Raw genomic sequence first — 20,042 nt, 5'->3', positions numbered from 1 at the left:
CTCTCAGAACACCATTTATCATTTGATTATGTTTTCTTGATTAATATATGTTAGTATAAAAGATTTAATAACACCTTCTCCAACAGCTTAAGCTTTTGGAGTAACTAGTAGTTTCACATGGTATCAGAGCCATAGGTCCTGAGTTCAAACCTCCTTGATAGTAAAAATCCACATGCAATGGCCAAACCCAAAAGAGGGGCCACATGTGCCATGTGTAGGCCAGCCCCAAATAGAGGGGCCATGCGTGAGGGGGAGTGTCAAAGTACAAAAGATTTAATAACACCTTCTCCAACAGCTTAAGCTTTTGGAGTAACTGGTAGTTTCACAATATAATGATGTCTGTTTACTCTCAGGACACCATTTATTATTTGGTTACGTAATATGGTGCACCAAGCCTAACCTTTTCAAGTAGTAAACCAAAGATTGATGTTAGGTACCTAACGAACATGCCAAAAGCCCCAGTTCCGATGGAACACTCATTGGGCTAGCCCCTTAAACCGCTTAGGATTGTAACATTCTACTATGCTCACAGTTGATATCCCTGGCGGCCCACTCTGTGGCGACTTTCACTCGGGTTGCTCTCCAGGTAGACCTTTTCACTGGTTCACCCTCTTGTCAGTTACCCTCTTTGTGATGACCCTTACTCTAGTTGTTCTAGGTAGCCCTTTTCTTAGGTTGCCCCTTCTTTCCGATGGCTCACTTTGGTTGCTCCAGGTAGCCCTTTTTCACAAGTCACTCTTCTGACTCGAACACGAGATGTGGTGTTAACTCTGATACCAAATGTTAGGTTCCTAACCAATACGCCAAAAGCCCCGTGAAACACATTTGGCTAAGCCCTTAAACTACTTAAGGATTGTAACAATTGACATTCTGACATGACCCAAACTTTTTTCTCTTTTCTTTAGGTGTCAAGGTTTTAATTATACGAATATATATAGCTTACCAGCAATAGAGACGGAGAAAAATGCCCCCATCTCTGATTAATGCTACTACATTTATGAATTTATGTTTCTTTTTTATGTCAAGTAATCTCCTATTTATGCTAGAATTGCGACAGGGTTTGTGAGATCAATAGATATCTCATTCTGTATAGCAGGGAAAACAAAACCTTTAGCTGCAGTTGATTTTCATGAGCCTAATAATGAATGAGTCTTGACAAGAATTTGGGTTAGACGATTTTTGGTTATCTATCTTTTCGAGAACGTATAGTTGTATGGCCTTACCACCATATGAAAACTCTGGGTGAGGCATGATTTGGAGTAATATTTCGAATTGAGTAGCCCTTGACGTAGGCACTCTTACTATTGAACACTAACAACTTAAAATACTCACCACTGTATTTTGATGGGGGCACTCCTCACTTTATTAAACCCCCCACCATAGGATAATCCAAACCGTCCATTAGATGGGCCACAGCCTAAATAGGTTGTGCTCCAAAAATCATTTCAATAGGTTGATCCTAACCCTCCGATCTGAATGTTAGAGACCCTCTTTAGATCGGAGGGTTAGAATCAACCTATGGAATTAATTTTTGGAGCATAGCCTATTTAGACTGTGGCCCATCTAATGGAGACGGTTTAGATCATCCTATGTTGCGGACCACACCGTACTTTGAAGAAAGTGAGGAGTGCCCTCATCAAAATACAGTAGTGCTGATAACATTTCCCTATCTTTATGATTGGTATTTTCTTCCTTCTGTTGTCCATGATCCTATGATCATGGCCCTTGATCAAGGGTGATGAGAAAGACATCCTTTTAAGATGTCTTTAAGCCATTGATTCTTTTGAAGTCTCAATGTTCGAGAAGGAGATCTACTTTCAGCATGGGACTAAGATCAAAGATGCCAAACATGTACTTGGCTATCATCTTACTAAGGAAATGATATTTCCATCGCTTTTTATTTGTCTTTTCCTAAAAACGTTCACTTTCAGAAAAAGACAAACAAGAGGGTGTGAAAACCCCGTTTGACTGACGATATTCAGGATAAAATGTCCGAGGATGCAGGCTTTCTCATAGAGAAGTTAAGCTTTTCTCATTTGAAATCGATGTTCAAGAGATGTTACACTTTCTCTATGACTTCTCATTAGATGCAGTACTTAAGCTACTTTCCTGGAATCAACATGATTTGGACTGTTGATCTGCGGGCCCTTCGAACAAGCGAAGAATCCTGACCACCGATTGTAGCCCTCCAATCAAATTGTAGGGATTGTTCATAATTTTCGGCTAAAAAACATCGCGAATGTAGGCACAATCAGATGAATGTTCCATACTGTCATCCCAATTGTCAATTTAAGAGGAAATGACCCTCCAGAGTTTGATGTGTACATCATTGTTTAAAAACTCCCCGAGTCAATCAGCAACTCACCCAAGTCGACTCCTTTTTACCTTGATCGAGTTCTCACCTGAGTCAATGCCATATTTGGCACCCATCGAAAATTATTTCACAGAATATTAGGAAGCCCAATTGGGCGATAGGGGTAGAAGGAGAGTGACAGACTTGAGTTAGCAGGAGTGGAGAGAGCATAAAAAATCCCTAAAAATAGTGAAAAAAAAATACCTATTTCAAATTGGTTTTTTGTTTTCATGATTTTTAGGTGTTTTTCAAGCATACTGTTTGGTGTATAGCCTGAAACTAAGCATACTGTTTGGTGTATACACTATACAATGAAACGGCCTTTAACAAACCATGGCCAAACTTATGGTCAATGAGTGGGACATTGAGACCCCTTTGGGGTAGTTGGATAATTAGGATGACATCCACCTGCAAAGGCAGCAAAATAGTCAGGTACGCCTAGAAGAAACCCACATACCTACTTCATTACCTAAGCACATGATACTCATCGTGCCCCAGTTTATGTCCCAACAAGATCACCTTTTCTTGCCAACCCTAAAACGAGACAGTAGACATGACCATTGCCATACCATTGGAGCATAAGCATGAGAGAGAGAGAGAGACCATGTTTTAAGCATGAATGATTCTATAAACTATACACCAACATTATGTGCATAAGCCGTCTCTACCATCCATTAGGGGTATACGCGGGGCGATCTGGACCACCCATTGCCTGCTTCTAGATGGAGAATAGGATCATTTTGCCTGCAATTTAGGTCATTGCCCATCTAAGTGGTCTTATTTGGATGGTGCTGATTTATGGGCATCTAGAACCAGGAGAAATGGAAGCGGTTATATACCAAGTTCCTGTGTATACCCAAGAGTGAAAATAGGGGAATGCTTCAGTAGGGAGCTACCGCATTGTAGAACAGTGAGGCACACCCACTATAGGATTGTGGGTCCCACCTTTAGATGATATGATTAGAGTGTTTTTTCTAGAGCAATAGGACATTAGTATGAGTGAGGGGGTGTCATTCCCAAAACATGGGAGTGCGGATATGTTTCCCTTTTAGAAAGTAGGGAAGGGAAACAAGAAAAGAAAACAAACCCTTTTCCACTTGATCCCAAGGTCTTCAAAGACTCTTTGGGACTGTTACTCTCACATTCATTCAAACGATTGGTCGTTATCACAGAAGAGAGAGAGAGAGAGAGAGAGAGAGAGAGTAGACTTGGGAAAAGATAGAGAGACACTTAGAGAGAGGGAGAGAGAGGGAGAGAGAGAGAGAGAGAGGGGTTGAAATGGTCATATGAGGCCATGTGAGGTGGGCAACCCCATGTTGTTTGCGTTTGAGAAAAGAGATAACAACAAAAAGCCCAACCAAACCCTCTCCTCCCTAACTAAACTTACACCACAGGAATGGCAAGGAGAAAAAACAAAGGAAAAATAAAAGGAGAAGTGGAACGTAAACACCACACAACCAGTGTTTCTATATCCTCTTTCTCTCTCTAACATATACAATAATAAATATACTTCTACAACCATCAATGACTACTACCAACAACATAAGCTAATAAATGGGAAATAACCCATGACAGATAAAACAACTCAACTCCCTTCATTAAACCCAAACACCCTCCAAACTCTCCAACGGTTTCTTCAAACACAAGATCATAAAAAAAGGGGAAAAACTAGAAATAGAAGGAAAGAGAAGAACCACATTATCTACATTGGGCAAAGTCTAGGGCGATGATATTGTCACCCCCCCTAAATTACGCATTCGCTCCCCTTTTGGCTTGATTTGACGTCAAAAAGCTTTAATAAGGGGGGCGAATGCGTACGCAGGGGGGGTGACAATATCATCGCCCAAAGTCTATTATGTTTTAATGGTTTCTAAAAAAATATATTTCTAAATCTTTTGTTTTATTTTATATATTCCAAAAGTTAGTTTAGAATTTTTTTTTTTGCGAAGTGTTTTATTTTATTTTTATATAGGGCGATGATATTTTCACCCCCTGGAGGCTGCAGTACGCATGCGCCCCCCTTATAACTTGATTCGATGTCAAAAAGCGTCAAAGTTGCCCACTGTTCATGTCAAATCACGTTATAAAGGGGGCCAATGCGTACTGTATAAGGGGGGTGAAAATATCATCTTCCTTTATATATTCTAAATGATTGCATAGCCTTCTAACATTTAAATCCCCTTGTAATCTCTTGACTATTTTTGCCAGTGTCTTTAGCACTACAAGTAGGACACTTGCTGATCACACATTAGTTCTCTAATTTGTACGTATGTGGTTTAATAAAGTGTTAATATGTAGAAGATCTTACTTTCTTCTCTAAATATATACTAAACCCTAGTACCATGTATGACATACTTTTTCTATTCTCTTTCTAGAGCAACAATGTTTTTCCCTTTCTTTATCTTCTTACAAGTAATCAAGTCTCACAAGGCGTGTTCGATAGGGCTGTAGGGTTCATGAGCGCACACTCTCAGAGCGTAGATTTGTTGCATCTTTGAGGCAAATGTCATAAACTTGTTTGTACCATCTATTTATTGCAGTGTGGGCGACCTTGCCTTGAGGACAATGAGTTTTAATATGTGCCTGAACTCATTAATTAATCTAATCTTTTACTTTCGTTTAAACTCGTCATATTACATTGACCATTGCATGTTTGCCGTTGTGATTGAGATTTCATCAACATGAGGTACGGCACATTAGTTGGATTATTTCGATATGTTTATATACTTTGAGTTCATTATTGGATTATTACTTTAGATACGAAATTAGACATTACATTTGGACAACAATCTTACGCAAAAATTCATATTTTTGGTTTTCGGAACTCAAAACCGTGCTCCAACAATTTCCGATCCTGAACATCAATACTTGTGATTGCATCTGTTGCTACTGAAATATGGACGGGCTCTTAGAAAGTGAACAATACTGAGGTAGCTTCCGAAAAGATGAAATGCGACTCGCATACACATAAGAGGAATCTAGTCTATAAAAGGGGACCAAACTTCAAGGTATGTATCTCAGAGTCTAACATCTGATTTTTGCAATCATGAGCCATCGGAGAGCTCAGCTTGTACTGTTTTCGCATTTGACTTAGGCATCAGAGCCCTCCTCCTCCCTCGACTTGCATACACATAAGAGGAATCTAGTCTATAAAAGGGGGACCAAACTTCAAGGTATGTATCTCAGAGTCTAACATCTGATTTTTGCAATCATGAGCCATCGCAGAGCTCAACTTGTACTGTTTTCGCATTTGACTTAGGCATCAGAGCCCCTCTCCCCTCTCGACTTTCATACACATAAGAGGAATCTAGTCTATAAAAGGGGGACCAAACTTCAAGGTATGTATCTCAAAGTCTAACATCTGTTTTTTGCAATCATGACCTATCGGAGAGCTCTGTACTGTTTTCGCATTTGACTTAGGCTTCAGAGCCCCCCTCCCCCCTCCCAAAGTCTGACTCCAGCCCCCTTTCCAGGGCTCTTATGTGTTCTCAAGTTGCAAGTCATCCTTCCGAGAGCCAACCCAACTTTGCAAAATAAAAAAAATAAAAAAACTTTGGAATCATGAATACACTCATTACCTTTGTAATCAAGAAAAAAAAAATTATTTCGACACAAACTAAACGAATTGAGAAATTTGATTAGATCATACTTTGAAAGATAGAAATAGAAAATGTTATTTTTAATTCTTAGATTAATTCATTGAATCTATATTATCTACCAGTAGATCATAGCACAGTTGAGCAGGAGGTTGATCTTGCTAGGTTTCATCTAGCTAACAATAAGAGGAAAGATAATTTTCTCTATGAAGGACACATCCTGAGCGGTCTCAGTAACTAGGTATTTGATGTGTTCCTTTTAACTAAGGCTGCTAAAGTGTTGTTGGGAAATCTAGAACAATATTTCATATGGACCAACTCAAATGAATGTCAAAACAGTATTTCTAAATCGTAAATCTAATGAATTTTATGGACCAACTCATAGAATTTATAATTGAAGGCAACTGATAGAAAGTGTGCAAATTAATTAAGTAATTATATGATCTAAAATAAGCTCATAAACAGTGGTATGAAAATTTGGTGTTGGGATGTTGTTTGGTGGATTCATCATTAGTGAATCTAACAAGTGTATTATAAATTTAACTTATTGATATTGGCACTGCCATGTTTTTTTCATCGCACAAACTCAGCTTGTCTTTTCCTTTTTAATAGGCTTCTTGGACCTTTTTGGGAATGGTAATAACCTTTGACAGGTGTTTAATAATAAAATACAAGCCGAGTTTGTGCAATTATTAAAACATGGTAATTAGTATGTAGATAATAGATGATATGTTGATCATCAGAAACATTAAGGCAATAAAAAGCACTAACAATTTTTTTTAATAATTCTTATATACAAGACTTAATTTCATAATCTTTATGATTATTACTTTAGAGTTAAAATTTGTAAATACATTTTGGATGAGAAAGACACGACACCCATACATTAAAGAGAAAGATTACTCTAACAGTCAGTCTGGATACATGGATTTATAATCCAGGATTTTACAACCTAAACCTTGGTTTTCTAAGCTAAAACCTGGATTTTACAATGCATGGATTATAAAACCCAGGTTTTAACTTATAAAATCCAAGTTGGAGCTTGTAAAATCCAAGTTTTTACAATCCTTGATTATAAAATTCATGTATCTAGGAAGATAAATATTATACTAAAAGTCTGGAATCACGCCTTTGTCCTCCTTTACTTTCTCTTATATCCAACTCCAACACTCCCTTTTTTATACCAACCTAAGTCTTACCCAACGGTTGTCTCTTTTCTCTTGTAATTATCACAACTAATCCCTGTCTATTTTTTTTTTTCGATTATATTAGAGAAATGATAAATCCACTCCCCCCCCCCTTTGCAATGTAAAGAGACTACTAGAGTGGTCACAAATCAGGAGAGCAACTCTGGTCGGGTTGGGTTGGTTCAGGTTGAGGCAAAGCCTAGCCCAACTTGAGAAAACATTCCCTCAACTCTAACCCAACCCAACTCGAGCCTTGGGTTGAGGATGGTCAACCCTAACCCAAACCACCTCTAAATCTCTCATCCCTAACCCAACCCATCTAACTTGATTTTTTTCCAAATCGGGTTGGGTTGACTGAGGTTGGGCTAGGGTTAAGCTAGGTCAAAAAAAAAAAAAAAAAAATCCTAAGAAATTACGGTAAAATTAGAGAACGAAGGTCCGGTTCGGTTCGGGTCGGGTAAGGTTGCACAAGGCCTCAACCCTAACCCAACCTTTGAATTAAATCGATCCTGTCGGGTCGAACCTGTCCGGTTCGGGTTGAGCCCGACCCAATAAATACACTAGGGGGGGTGTCTGGGGAAGAAAAGGGAGGTGAATATATCACTTTCCTTATATTATTACAGCCAGTCTCTTTCCTCTCTACCAGCCAGCCCCAAAAAGCTTTCCCACCAAACTCCATCTAGAAGCAAAAGCCCGTCATTCTTTTTTCAGTCAAACGCCTATAAAAACCCAGCATATGATCTTCCCCCAAAACCCAAAAAAGGAGAAAAAAAACACACAAAACTGTAGAGAGAGAGAGAGGGAGAGAATATGGGCAGATCACCTTGCTGTGAAAAAGCCCACACAAACAAGGGGGCATGGACAAAGGAAGAAGATGACCGTTTGATCGCTCATATTCGTGCTCATGGAGAGGGTTGTTGGAGATCTCTTCCCAAAGCAGCTGGGCTCCTCAGATGTGGAAAGAGTTGCAGACTCCGTTGGATCAATTATCTACGGCCTGATCTTAAGCGCGGAAATTTCACTGAAGAAGAAGATGAGCTCATCATCATGCTCCACAGCCTCCTCGGCAACAAGTAAGCTTCAAATAGCCCATCATACAATTCATATCTCAATCCACCGTTTCTTTTTATTTCGATTTTTTCGTGGTTTTCTACCATTTTGGTGTTGGGGAACAAAGATCCCACATCTGATAAGTGAATGGATGTGGAAGGGCTTATAAAGACTTGGCACCCTCGCCTTAACAGCTAGCTTTTAAGGGTGAGTTGTACCTGGGTCACAACAAGTGGTATCAGAACCGGGGCATGGTAACCCTGAGTTGGGTTCCACGCAAAAAGCAAAGATCCCATGACTGAAAAGTGCTTTGAATTTTATCTTTCCGCTCCTCTCCCCTTTAAGTTGTCCATTTTCATACTCTAAGTTGGCCTTTTCACTCTAAATTTGGCTCTTTCCTATTCTAAATAGGCAATTTTGGTTAGCTTTTAAGGGTGAGTTCTGCACAGGTCCCAACTTTGGGTATTCATTAAGGGTGTATTAGAGCCGGGGCGTAGTAACCCCGGTGTTGGGTTTCACATGAAAAACAAAGATCTCATATCGGAAAAGTGAATGGATGTGGAAGGGCTTATAAGGATTTGGGCACCCTCTCTAAATTGACTCTTTTCCTCTTTAAACTTTATCTTTTCCCTTCTAAATTTGCTTGTTTCCTCTTTAAGTTGGTCCATTTCCTCTCTAAATTGGTTTCACTCAAAATATTCCCACTTTGAATTGCTTCTTTTCCACTCTAAGGTGGCTTTTTGCCTCTCCAAATTGGCTCTTTTCTACTCTAAATTGACAATTTTGGCCTGTGAGGGTGAGTTATACGCAGGTCCCAACATTGGGTATTCATTAATTTTGATATTTTTCCTTTCTATATAGATGGTCTTTGATTGCGGGGAGATTACCAGGAAGAACAGATAATGAAATCAAGAACTATTGGAACACCCATATCAGGAGGAAGCTTCTGAGTAGAGGTGTGGACCCATCGACTCATCGTCCGATTCAAGACCGGCATTTAATATCTATGTCGGATATTACTATCTCTTTTGGGAAAGAAGAGAATAAGATTGAAGTTATGAAGAGAGAGAATCAAGAAACAGAGCAAAAACAGAGGTGTCCTGATCTTAACTTAGAGCTGTGCATCAGTCCTCCTTACCAGCAACAGAATATGGAGCCTGTGAAGAGAGGGAGAAGCCTCTGTTGGATTACAGAAGAGTGGAGATGAAATGATTAGTGAATGAGATTGAATTTGTCAAATAGAGTAACAGAGATGAATGATTAGCTGTAAATTTTCCATCTTCTCTTTCTTCTATCTGTGTAATTATTGAAATGTAATTCAAAAAGGTTATTACATATTGTTAAACAACCAATTACTCATAAAGCTTAACATGTTAAGAGTTGGTTTTGTTTAATCATTTATGGCACGTTTGGTTGCTATAAATAGTTTTTCAGGATAAATCGGTGTCTCAAAGTGGAAATGAGGGTAAAGTGGCTAAAAATCAAGAAACAAAATACAGGAAACTAGTGTCTCTGGTGATGAGAAGTGGTAAACATCACTAGTTTTTTGTTGGGATTCCACGCAAAAGCAAATAGTCTCACATCGGTAAAATTGGGTGGATGGGGATGGTTTATAAGGGAATGGGCACCCTTCCATTAACAGCTAGCTTTTAGAGGTGAGTTCTACCCGGTTAAATTTCCTACATTTTCTATACCTTGTTTCCTGATACTTAGCCACTTCACCCTCATCTCCACTTGAAGACACCGATTTATCATGAAAAATAACTTCACCCTCATCTCTACTTGAAGACACCGATTTATCATGAAAAATAATTCACGGTAGCCAAACGTTCCCTTACTTCAAGTTCAACACTCCCCTCACATGTTGCTCCTCTTTTTCGGGTTGGCCGTAATTAGCACATGTGACCCTTCTTTTGGGTTGCCCATTCAGGTACACTTTTTATATCAAGGATTTGTTGGGTTTTGAATCCGGGACTTGCCATGGGGCAATAGCTGTGATGCCATGTGAAACAACCAATTACTCCAAAAGCTTAAGCGGTTAGAGTTGGTGTTATTTAATTATTTTTACTTCAACACATGGCATTAGATATATTGAATCTATGGAGATTCATGTCGAAAATATGTTGGAATGTTTGCTCATTTATTGTAAAAGAAAATGGGTTTTTTTCCCAATTTTTCTCAGTGCTTATTGGGTCTTGTGAAGTGGGTTTTCCTTTATTTGATTCTTTTTTTTTTTTAAAGTTTTGAGATTGTTAAGAGGAGAGGAAAAATCTAAGAAACGAAAATATGGGTATTGTTTTTCTATCTTTCTATTTACTTTTCCTGTGTTTCTCAGTTTTTCTCCCTTTTTCCTTTTTTAAAAGTCATCATGGCTTCTCTACTTTAGAGTTTAGAGACAAGCTGGATTTCACTTTGTGTGTATGTAAGCTAATGGATAAGCCGTGAGAGGAGAAGCCAAAGGAGAGGTGGGTAGCCAACCAATCTTGTAATAAAGAAACAAGATATGAAAGCTCGACATATATCTGACATATGAGAGAGAGAGAGAGAGAGAGAGAGAGAGAGAGAGGCGGGGGGGGGGGGAGGGTTCTACGTTATCATAGTACTCTCTTATCATCTACCAACCAAATAATAAACAAGGATACCCAACAGAACAGCAACTGAAAAAACCTAGGTTCAGTTGAGGCCCTGCTTGTTTTGTACTTTTAGAATGGGAGAAGATTTTTTCACCCCCACGGTAGGATTATGGGCCCCCCTGTTAACGTGATTTGACATTAAAAAATGTTAAAGTCATAATCCTACAGGCCGGAAGGGGGGGGGGGGCGGCAGAGGAATCATCTCCCTTTGAGAATTGATTCTGAGTCTAAAACTGTTTATTTGACTTAAAAATAAGGCCGTGTTCGTTTTAGATTTTGACACCCGATTGTGAAGATTTTGATTTGGAATTCTCACATTTGCAGCCCTTTTTGCGTTGACATTTGAATCCCGATTAAATCCTTGAATTTCCAATTCAGCGACTGACAGTGAAAAAGATCAGATTTCCAAATAAGCTATGGAAATAAGAAATTGGAAATTCACAGATCCGGAAGTTTCCTTCACCCTCTTAGCTCCTCAACCTCTTCCCTGCAGGAATTACCCGCTTCCCTCTCTGTCTCCCTAAAAATGAGGTGGCAGATCTATTCATTTTGTATTGAAAACTCAATTCCAAATCCAAATGCAAAATCTGAGGTATCCAAATGATCCCTTATTGAACTTAAAATTATGTTACATTTCGTAAATTTCTCCTTTTTAGGCTAAAAATTAGGATTCTTCATTCGCTTTTGAAGATTCTCATTAATCTGCTTAGGCCCGTTTAATTGGGCAAGAACGAGAAGCCTTGACAAACACGCCCTAAATTTTTATTAGTTTTTTCCATTCCAATTATATGGGAATTGGAATAAGAATCAGAATAGGATGTCGATTCCGACTTCTAATTCCTACAATCCAAAGTCAGTCTAAGAGTTTAGTACACTATCTTGAGATCTTTCAAAGTAATACGGATGATTGACTATGCATTGATGATTCTTATAGTTTATACACGTGATCATTCCACAATAATAAACATACATTTTATATTTTTTCTTAATATTACTCTTAACTCCATTTAAAATTCAGAAGTATTGTACTAAGATCTAAGTATTGTAACCTAATTCAATCGATTAAAATTTGGATCCATCGGACCGTCTGGGTCCATAGACGCCCCTAATGTTGATTATATTTAGGGGTGGCCAACCGGTTCGGTTCTCGGTTCTCGGTCCCTTTTTTTTTGGTTCTCGGTTCTCGGTTCCATGAACCGTAAGAACCGAACCATAGTACACAGTAGAACCGAACCGAACCGGACCGAACATAATCGGTTCGGTCCGGTCCGGTTCTAATGGCTAATTATTAATTATTAATTATAATTTATAAAAACTTTTAATTAAAGTTATAATATAAGTTACTTTCTTATTATAATAATAGTATTAACTATTACTTATTAATATTATAAGTAATTTATATTAGTAAGTATATGTATAATAGAAATATAAAAATATTATATATATATATATATATATATATATATATATATATATATATATATATTCAAAGTTCGGTTCCGGAACCGAACCGAGAACATTAGACCCGAAACCGAACCGAATAAGTTCGGTTCTTCATCAGTGGAACCGAACCGGACCAAAAATATTTTTTTAGAGTTCGGTTCCGGTTCGGTTCTTCGGTTCCGGTTCGGTTCTTTGGTTCTGGTTCGGTTCTGGCCACCCCTAATTATATTCTTGGGAAGATTGGAAGGGTAGGTTGGTGAGTGAGGAGAAAAATTCCAAGGGAAGTGATATATTCACCCCCTTTTCTTCCCTGGGTCACCCCAATTTAGTGTTTTTTTTTTTTTATGGGGAGACGAATGACCATCAATTCCTATATCCCAAAAGCCAATGACCCCCGAAGAAAAGGGGTTGCTTTTCAACATTCAAGTAGCTCTGCAATTTTCAAAGAGGTTTGGTAGACAAAAGAAGCTTCTATGAGCTTTTCTTTTCTCACCAATTTTTAATAATCGGTCTATTAATTGCTTAATTATTTAATAATTTAATAATTCAACCTCCACCAACAACACATGCGTGACGTTTGGGATGGCCCTCTATGTTTCCCTCTCAATCTGTCAAGTTACAAGGTTGCCACTGCTCTGTTCACAGATTTACAGAGTTGCCATCCTAATCCTATATACAAAATTACTGAAATACTACCCTGGTGGGCTTCTTCTCATGGCTCAAATCATCACTCCTTCCTTTAATTTTACACAACATTGACGGACCTATGGTTGTCGTTCAGATGAATTGAAATGACCATGTAAAAGAGTCAGAAGTGGGGTCAACAGGTCTCTTTTAGGAATAGCATAAACAATGAATTTTTTAAGCAATTTTTCTTCATTTGTTTTCTAAATAACCTAATATGAAGGTATTTTAGTCAAAATAATAACATGTTGTTTGGTGTGGTTGGTATTTTGCTTGCATGAAAGCAGAAGGGGCTTAGAGATTTTGCTTGGCATTTGGGTGTCACGTGAGCCAAATTCCTAGTTTGGTTGCCAATATATCAATTAAATCCTTGGAGACTCCCACGGATGTTTGTCCGGTCTTAAAGTTGCTACGGCGCAGTCGGTTAGTGCGACAATGTATGTGTGTTCGTGGAGCATGTGGTGTGTGTGTGCGCGGGCGTGTCATCTCTTGATGCAAGAAATCGGAAACTCAATTTGAGGGATTTTGCAACCGAAATGTTTCCATCGCCTGGGAGAAGATTTCAGGTGATGGAGAAGAATAGGAGAACGGCACTTCTTCCTCGGGCTCCTCTGTCTTTGCATAGATGGAAAGGACTTTTTATGTGCAAACGTGATGCTAAATGTGGGGATGTCGACACACGTAGAATGTGAACAACATGTAGACACAATCACAACGTGAACAATTCTTTGGGTCAACAAACCATCTGATTCAGGCTAAACAACACAATCGAAAAGCTAGTGCGAAGGATAGTGAATTAAAGAGAAAGACTCACATGGGAAGATGAATTCATTGCTTCCTTAATGCGAAAAAAACTACAGCTATGGAAAAGTAAACGTGCCAAGTGCTGGAAAGTAAAGATAAAATCCTAATACATGTTTAGATTTGATTCTGGGACCTCTTCCTTGCAGAAGGACGCCTCCTCATATAGCTTAATTTAGGTAACCACTCTTCATTACCTCACGTTCTCTTGAAGGGAATTTTTTGGTAACCACCCACATTGGGTTCTCTTATTCTCACTTCTTCCATTGTCTTGGTGGTTATCATTCGTCTTCCCACGGTTGATAACTTTTGTGCCACATCTTTGAATTAACCCAACCAAATGGTGTCCTTGTAGTCCAGTCTCACTTGATGGATAGGCTTTTTTAGAGACAAACATGCTTTGGTGAAAAATCTCCAATAACTGTCCATCCTTCTAGGTTTCAGTATACGCATGTCGTTCTGCACATACATCAGATGCCAGTGTGGCATATAACTCCTCGTTGATTTAGTCCAAATAAACTGCAACTTGATTATTCGTTCATTTAGAACCGATTAAACCCCAAAGATGAGTGTAAACAATGTCTCATACTTAATCATTGCTTGTCCGTTGTGGTGTCACCCTTGTCTCCCCTCGTTATAAAATTCTAGCTAAAAACCACAAAAAAGTAAAATTTTACTTGAATTTCTTAGTAATGGTGCGTTTTATCTCTTTCTATCTCATCCTCCCTCTCCTCTCTGTATATTGTTAATGACAACCCCTTCCACTATTCTTGAGGTTGACAACCAAACACCACGTACAATTGCTACTCGTGGAAAAGGAAGGGGAATATCAGAGGAGAACCGAGTCAGGAGGGAAAGGGTAATATAGTGGTTTTCTGTAAAAGCGTGGGCAATTTAACGTGAAAGAGGGGGGGCTTTAATTTGATCCCCACACGCTACCAACCCCCCTCTCTTTTCGGCCGGTCTTTGGCAGCTTCCCCAGCGAACTCCATCCACGTCAGCACATGTGAGCAGATTTAATTGGTGGGCTCCTTCTCCTTCAAGTTACTCTTGTGGGACCCTCTCTCTCTATATCTCTCTTGCTTCTAGAAGCCTGTGAAAAATACAAAAAAAAAAAAAAAAAAAAAAAAAAAAAAAAAAAAAAACTGTTTAAATATTTTAATAACTGAAAATAGAATAATAGTGTCTGAGAAATTGACGGATTTGGGCCCACCCCGACAGAAGCATCTGGACTGGGCAAGAACTTTACTCTTGTGGGCCCCACCTGGATTTTGGCCGTCCAATCAGTGAATCCTTATCTATTTTCCTTTTCTCTTAGCTGCCTATTGCTAGTGAGCAATCAATTGGATCATCTTATCGGAGTGATTTGGCGTTATGGTTAATCTAATGAACGGTTTGGATTGGGTTTTAGTTTTTCTAGTACTTGTGATTTTAATACTATGACATCTCTACGATAGGACCCACCAAATGGGTGGTCTAGATTTTATTTGATGAACCAAGATGGGCTCAAAAACTATACAAGGTGGCCACTAGTCTTTATGGAAAAATTGAGAGGGGTTGAGCCTCTACCTCAATTGGTTAGGGCTCTCCGATTCAACCTCGAGGCCGGAGCGTGTCATTGGAAGTAATATATTGCCTATTTTTTCTTTCCCAGGCACCCCACTTTAGGATAAAGTTTATTTATGACTCCTCATTTTACATTAAAGGGAGAGTGACCCGGAGAACAAAAGGGGGCCCGAATATATCATTTCCCCATTTCATTTGCTATAGCATCGGGCCACACCGACATGCTTACTGAAACAGGTCTATTTTGCTTCTAGTCAGACGCGTCTAACCGTATAATGGCAAGGGTGCAAGGTGCCACCTCTAGCCGATAAATCTAGTGATAAGGGAAGTGATATATTTGTCCCCTTTTTTTTACTTGGGACAGCCCCTTCTAGTGTATTTACAATTACACTTTTACACTATAGTGGGCTGTCCCAAGGAAAGTAAAGGGGTGGATATATCATTTCCTTAGTGGGGGCCAACTGAAAACTAGCCCTGTTGACTCCCTTGTACCGTGGCTGAGTTCTTGTCGAGTTATGCTCTACATTGACTTGCGAGTTAATGAAACATTGACCCATCAATTTAAGTGGTCCCTATTGTAGATTGTGATAAAAGATTAGATATCAGTGACGGATTCTTACAGATTCTCCAATCTAATTTGTAGATTGTGATAAAAGATTAGATATCAGTCACGGATTCTCCAATCTAATGATGTATATAATTTATTTCCATTCTTAGGATTAGACTATATATATACTAGTGGAGCACCCCCCCCAATGCGCGGGCGAGAAAAAAACATTAATGGTTATCAAAAGATGCCTTACCACCGGTAAGAAGTAGATTTTTGGGGCACAACCTATTTACATTGTGGTTTATCAAATGGACGGGTTGGATCATCCTATGGTGTGGGCTGTACAGTCCATTTTGACAAATCAGGAGTGAATTCATCGGGTCAATTCATCACCGTCCAGAAAGACAAACTGCTGTATAAAAAACTGGTTTTAAGGTCCACCAAATTGACGGTTTGGATCATCCTATGGTGCTTTAGGAAAAAACTTTTTCCAAGATATGTCATCGTAGAAGTGGAACCCACATGATGGAAACGATGGCAATTAAAACACGTACAAAGAACTGTACAGACCACATCATAGGTTGATCCAGACCGTCCATGTGATGGAACACAACATCAATAGGTTGTGCCCGTGAAATCATTTCCATAGGCTGATCCTAGCCCTCCAATCTATAGAGGTTTCCATCATATGTTGTTCATCTCTAGGTGCTCGGAATTCGTAATATCCTCAAAAAAATTCATCAGAATATTATTACTAGCGACCTTTTCCAGAAATAATAAGCTACCTTTCCAGAAATAGTATTTCGTTGCAGTTTTTCACCACGCCGAGTGGACAAATCTCTGAACACATACAGTTGCAAAGGATGGGCGAGACGTAGCCTTTGGAGAAGGTTGGTAGTAAAATACTTACTCTTTTTCATATAATGCCGGAATATTGGTAAGGTCGAAATTATGTGGCTTTAAGGGGTGCCTTTGTTAGAAAAGCATATTGGAGGGGAAAGGATTGTAAATATGTGGGTTGAATGGGTGCCTTTGTTAAAAAAAGTCAAAACAAGTGATGTGTAATTCTCACAGTTTTTGGGAGAAATTCAAATAATTCCCTTAGTTTTCCTTCCTCTGTATATATATATATATATATATATATATATATATATATATATATATATATATATATATATATATATATGAGGAAAGTGTCTCTAGTCTCTCCCCTAGATAAGCTTATCTACTCCTCCCTTTAAAAAAACACAGTGGGCCCACGCTGTTTGGATGATCCAAAGCATTCATTTGATAGGTCCTAACATAGATAGGGTGTGCCCAAAAAATCAGCACCAAAGGGTCATCCTAGAACTTCATTTTGTTGGGCACACCGTGTCCATTTTGGGTACCACAAGGCACCACAAAACGAAGTTCTAGGATGACCCTTTGGTGCTGATTTTTTGGGAACACCTGGGCCCATTGTGTTTTTTTAAAGGGAGGAGTAGATAAGCTTATCTAGGGGAGAGACTAGAGACACTTTCCTCTATATATATATATATATATACATAGAAGCATGAGAAACAAACTTACCATAGATATATATATATATATATATATATCTATGGTAAGTTTGTTTCTCATGCTTCTATGTCTACTGCTACACTGCTTCTACATATATATATATATATATATGGTAAGTTTGTTTCTCATGCTTCTATGTCTACTGCTACACTGAGTTGCAAAAACTCACAATGGTGGTATGTCCTTATAAGGGTTGTCAAGGGTTATTCGGACCCGAATTATGCCGACCCATTGTTGGATCCATAAGTAAAAAATATGGTTTCTGAGACTCTAGTTCTTCTGTCACAAGAGATTTTAGTCATTTCAATGACAGTTAATGCAAGTAATAGGGTATTTGACCATAATAGCAATACATTAGAGTTTTATGGTATTTAGAAATGAGGCTTTCGGAGTCTTATGTTATTGACAAATGGGTCATTAAGGTGTTGTTATTGTCAAGGACTTATCTCTCAGCAAAAATAAATTAATACAGATCTATGCCTTTCTTACCTCAGAAAAAAGAGAAAAGAACCAACATTACAATTCTTTTGCTGAATGGATTCGATTTGAGCTGATTTCTTAATTATTTCTGTTCAAATTTTGCATTCAATAAAATTCTTGAATTTCTCAAGTGATAATTGTTTTGATTGGATAATATATTATTTTGATAGTATTATAACTGCATGTACATCTTTATTGTACACTTATGTTTCTTTTTTATATATATTTGTTATATCATAATTATCATTAAGTCCGAATCAATGATTACGGTTCCATTAGGTATCATTTTTCATCCTAATCTTGATTGATTGTTATATTTAACTCTTTTAGATGGTAGAAAACAATTTTGTTCTTTGAGAATTATATGTTGCCTGACCGTGAGAATGTAAAGGGCGGCAAGAGACAAAACCTGCTGCCTTGGTTTTTGAACCAAGAAAAAGTAAAAAAACAGGGCTTTCTCTTGGATTAAAAACCAAGGGAGAGATGGTTTTCTCTCTCCGACCTTTATAATCTCACAGTCGGCCACCATATAAGTTCTCTTGTTCTTTATCCGACTCTTACATGACCCTACGCAAGGGTGAAACCCATACAGTGTTGCTCCACCCTTATGTTTTGTTCCCCATCTTCCTCTAAATAAGTTATACTGTTATATTATTTGGATTGTAGAAATAAGTTTTGTTCTTTAAGTATAACACTCATATCATTGCTATACCCAACTCTTTTGTTCTTTAATCAGCTTTCAAATTCTTTTCAATCTTAAATTACTTCCAAAATGTGCATGAGTTCTCCTAACAAAAGAACGTATTGGTATTGGTTTCCCATTTAGTCTCCTAATTCCTTTCCATTTTTTTCTTTCGGACTCTATTAAATAGGGGTTAAAAGCAATAGGGATTCGGTTACTATTTCTTATACCATTTAATAGTTTCCTAATAGGAAAAGTTCCCTAATAATGTGGCACACACCCCTTTTTTCGATTTTTTAAACTAAAATCTCTCTGATTCATATCGATTTGTTTCATATCTCTCCCTCTCTAACCGGAGGAGATTTCCTCAGTCAAGCTTCATGAAAACAAATTTCCAGCCACGAAAAATGGCTGTAAGAAGATGAAACCAAAATCTTTTCTTTCTACAGGATTGAAAGCATGAGTGGGCCATTATGTGAAACAAGATGTTTGGTTTATTAATTTCACTCATGAGTGGACATCAGATTTTGGGTGAGATCTTCACCATTTTCTTCAACTTTTTCTTCTTGTTTGGAGTTGATATTGTTGCTCTATCTTCACTCATATTTGTGGATTCCATTGTTGTTGGAATGGGGGATGTTTATCCCGTTGATGATGTTGAGAATTAGGTTTTGTACCTAAAGTATTATAGTGGAGATTTGGGTGGACTCTGAGAAAGGTCCTGTGGTTTTTATCCTTCACGTCGAAGGAGTTTTCCACGTAAAATTCTCTTGTGTTGATTGTGGTTGTTTGTTGATATTTTTTGTGGTTAGTATATTTCCATTGTTTGTGTTCAATCGTTTTCTCACAGATTCAATCAAAGCGGGAAAGGATTTTTTCCCAACATAATGGGGAGTGGGAAATCAGTGAGAGGGAATGCAAGAGCACAATGTTTATACTTAAATCCATTCTGGCAGCCATGAAAAAAAATTTCTACGAAATATTTGCTTATGAATTGGTGGGAGAGGGAGAGAATTGAGAGGGGACAAGTGAAGAGAGGGTGAGAAGTGGCTGAAAAACAGGAAAAAGAAAAACTCTATTCAAAATAGGGCTTTTGTTTATGTTATTTTCCAGCCACTTCGCACCATCTCCCCACACTCGCTCTTCCACTCTCCCTCTCCCACACTCCACACTTGGTAAACTAATATTCCATGAGAGGAAATTTCATGGTTGTTAAAGCTGGCCTTAGAGGAACCCAGTCATTCCGGATAATGCTTGCATCCTCTCTCTTACTACGGCCATAGACCATTGCTTTTTTATTTTCTAACCATCTATTTAGTGGCCACAAATTGCATAGTTAAGATTAACTTGTAATTTGGTCCACTCTATTTTTCCGCACTTTCATCCCAGAAAAACTGTACAAATAAAGAGGAACCATTTATATGCATTTTTATGCGGTGGACCCACTATGCACTCCA

At 38.3% G+C, this 20,042-nt stretch overlaps 1 protein-coding gene across 1 annotated transcript; it reads left to right on the top strand.

The window, feature by feature from the left end:
• Positions 1-7,852: 7,852 nt before the first annotated feature.
• Positions 7,853-9,534, top strand: LOC143864293 (myb-related protein 308-like). Its single transcript, XM_077375207.1, has 2 exons — positions 7,853-8,209; positions 9,048-9,534. Exons 1-2 carry the CDS (start codon positions 7,947-7,949, stop codon positions 9,391-9,393), a joined length of 609 nt encoding a protein of 202 aa, XP_077231322.1. The 5' UTR covers positions 7,853-7,946; the 3' UTR covers positions 9,394-9,534.
• The last annotated feature ends 10,508 nt before the right edge of the window (positions 9,535-20,042 follow it).

This window comes from Tasmannia lanceolata, unplaced genomic scaffold, assembly GCF_043159265.1.
Source record: "Tasmannia lanceolata isolate RefF3 unplaced genomic scaffold, GAP_Taslan_0.1 ptg000048l, whole genome shotgun sequence".
NCBI classification, from domain to species: domain Eukaryota; kingdom Viridiplantae; phylum Streptophyta; class Magnoliopsida; order Canellales; family Winteraceae; genus Tasmannia; species Tasmannia lanceolata.
This window is presented reverse-complemented; position numbering and strand designations above follow the sequence as displayed.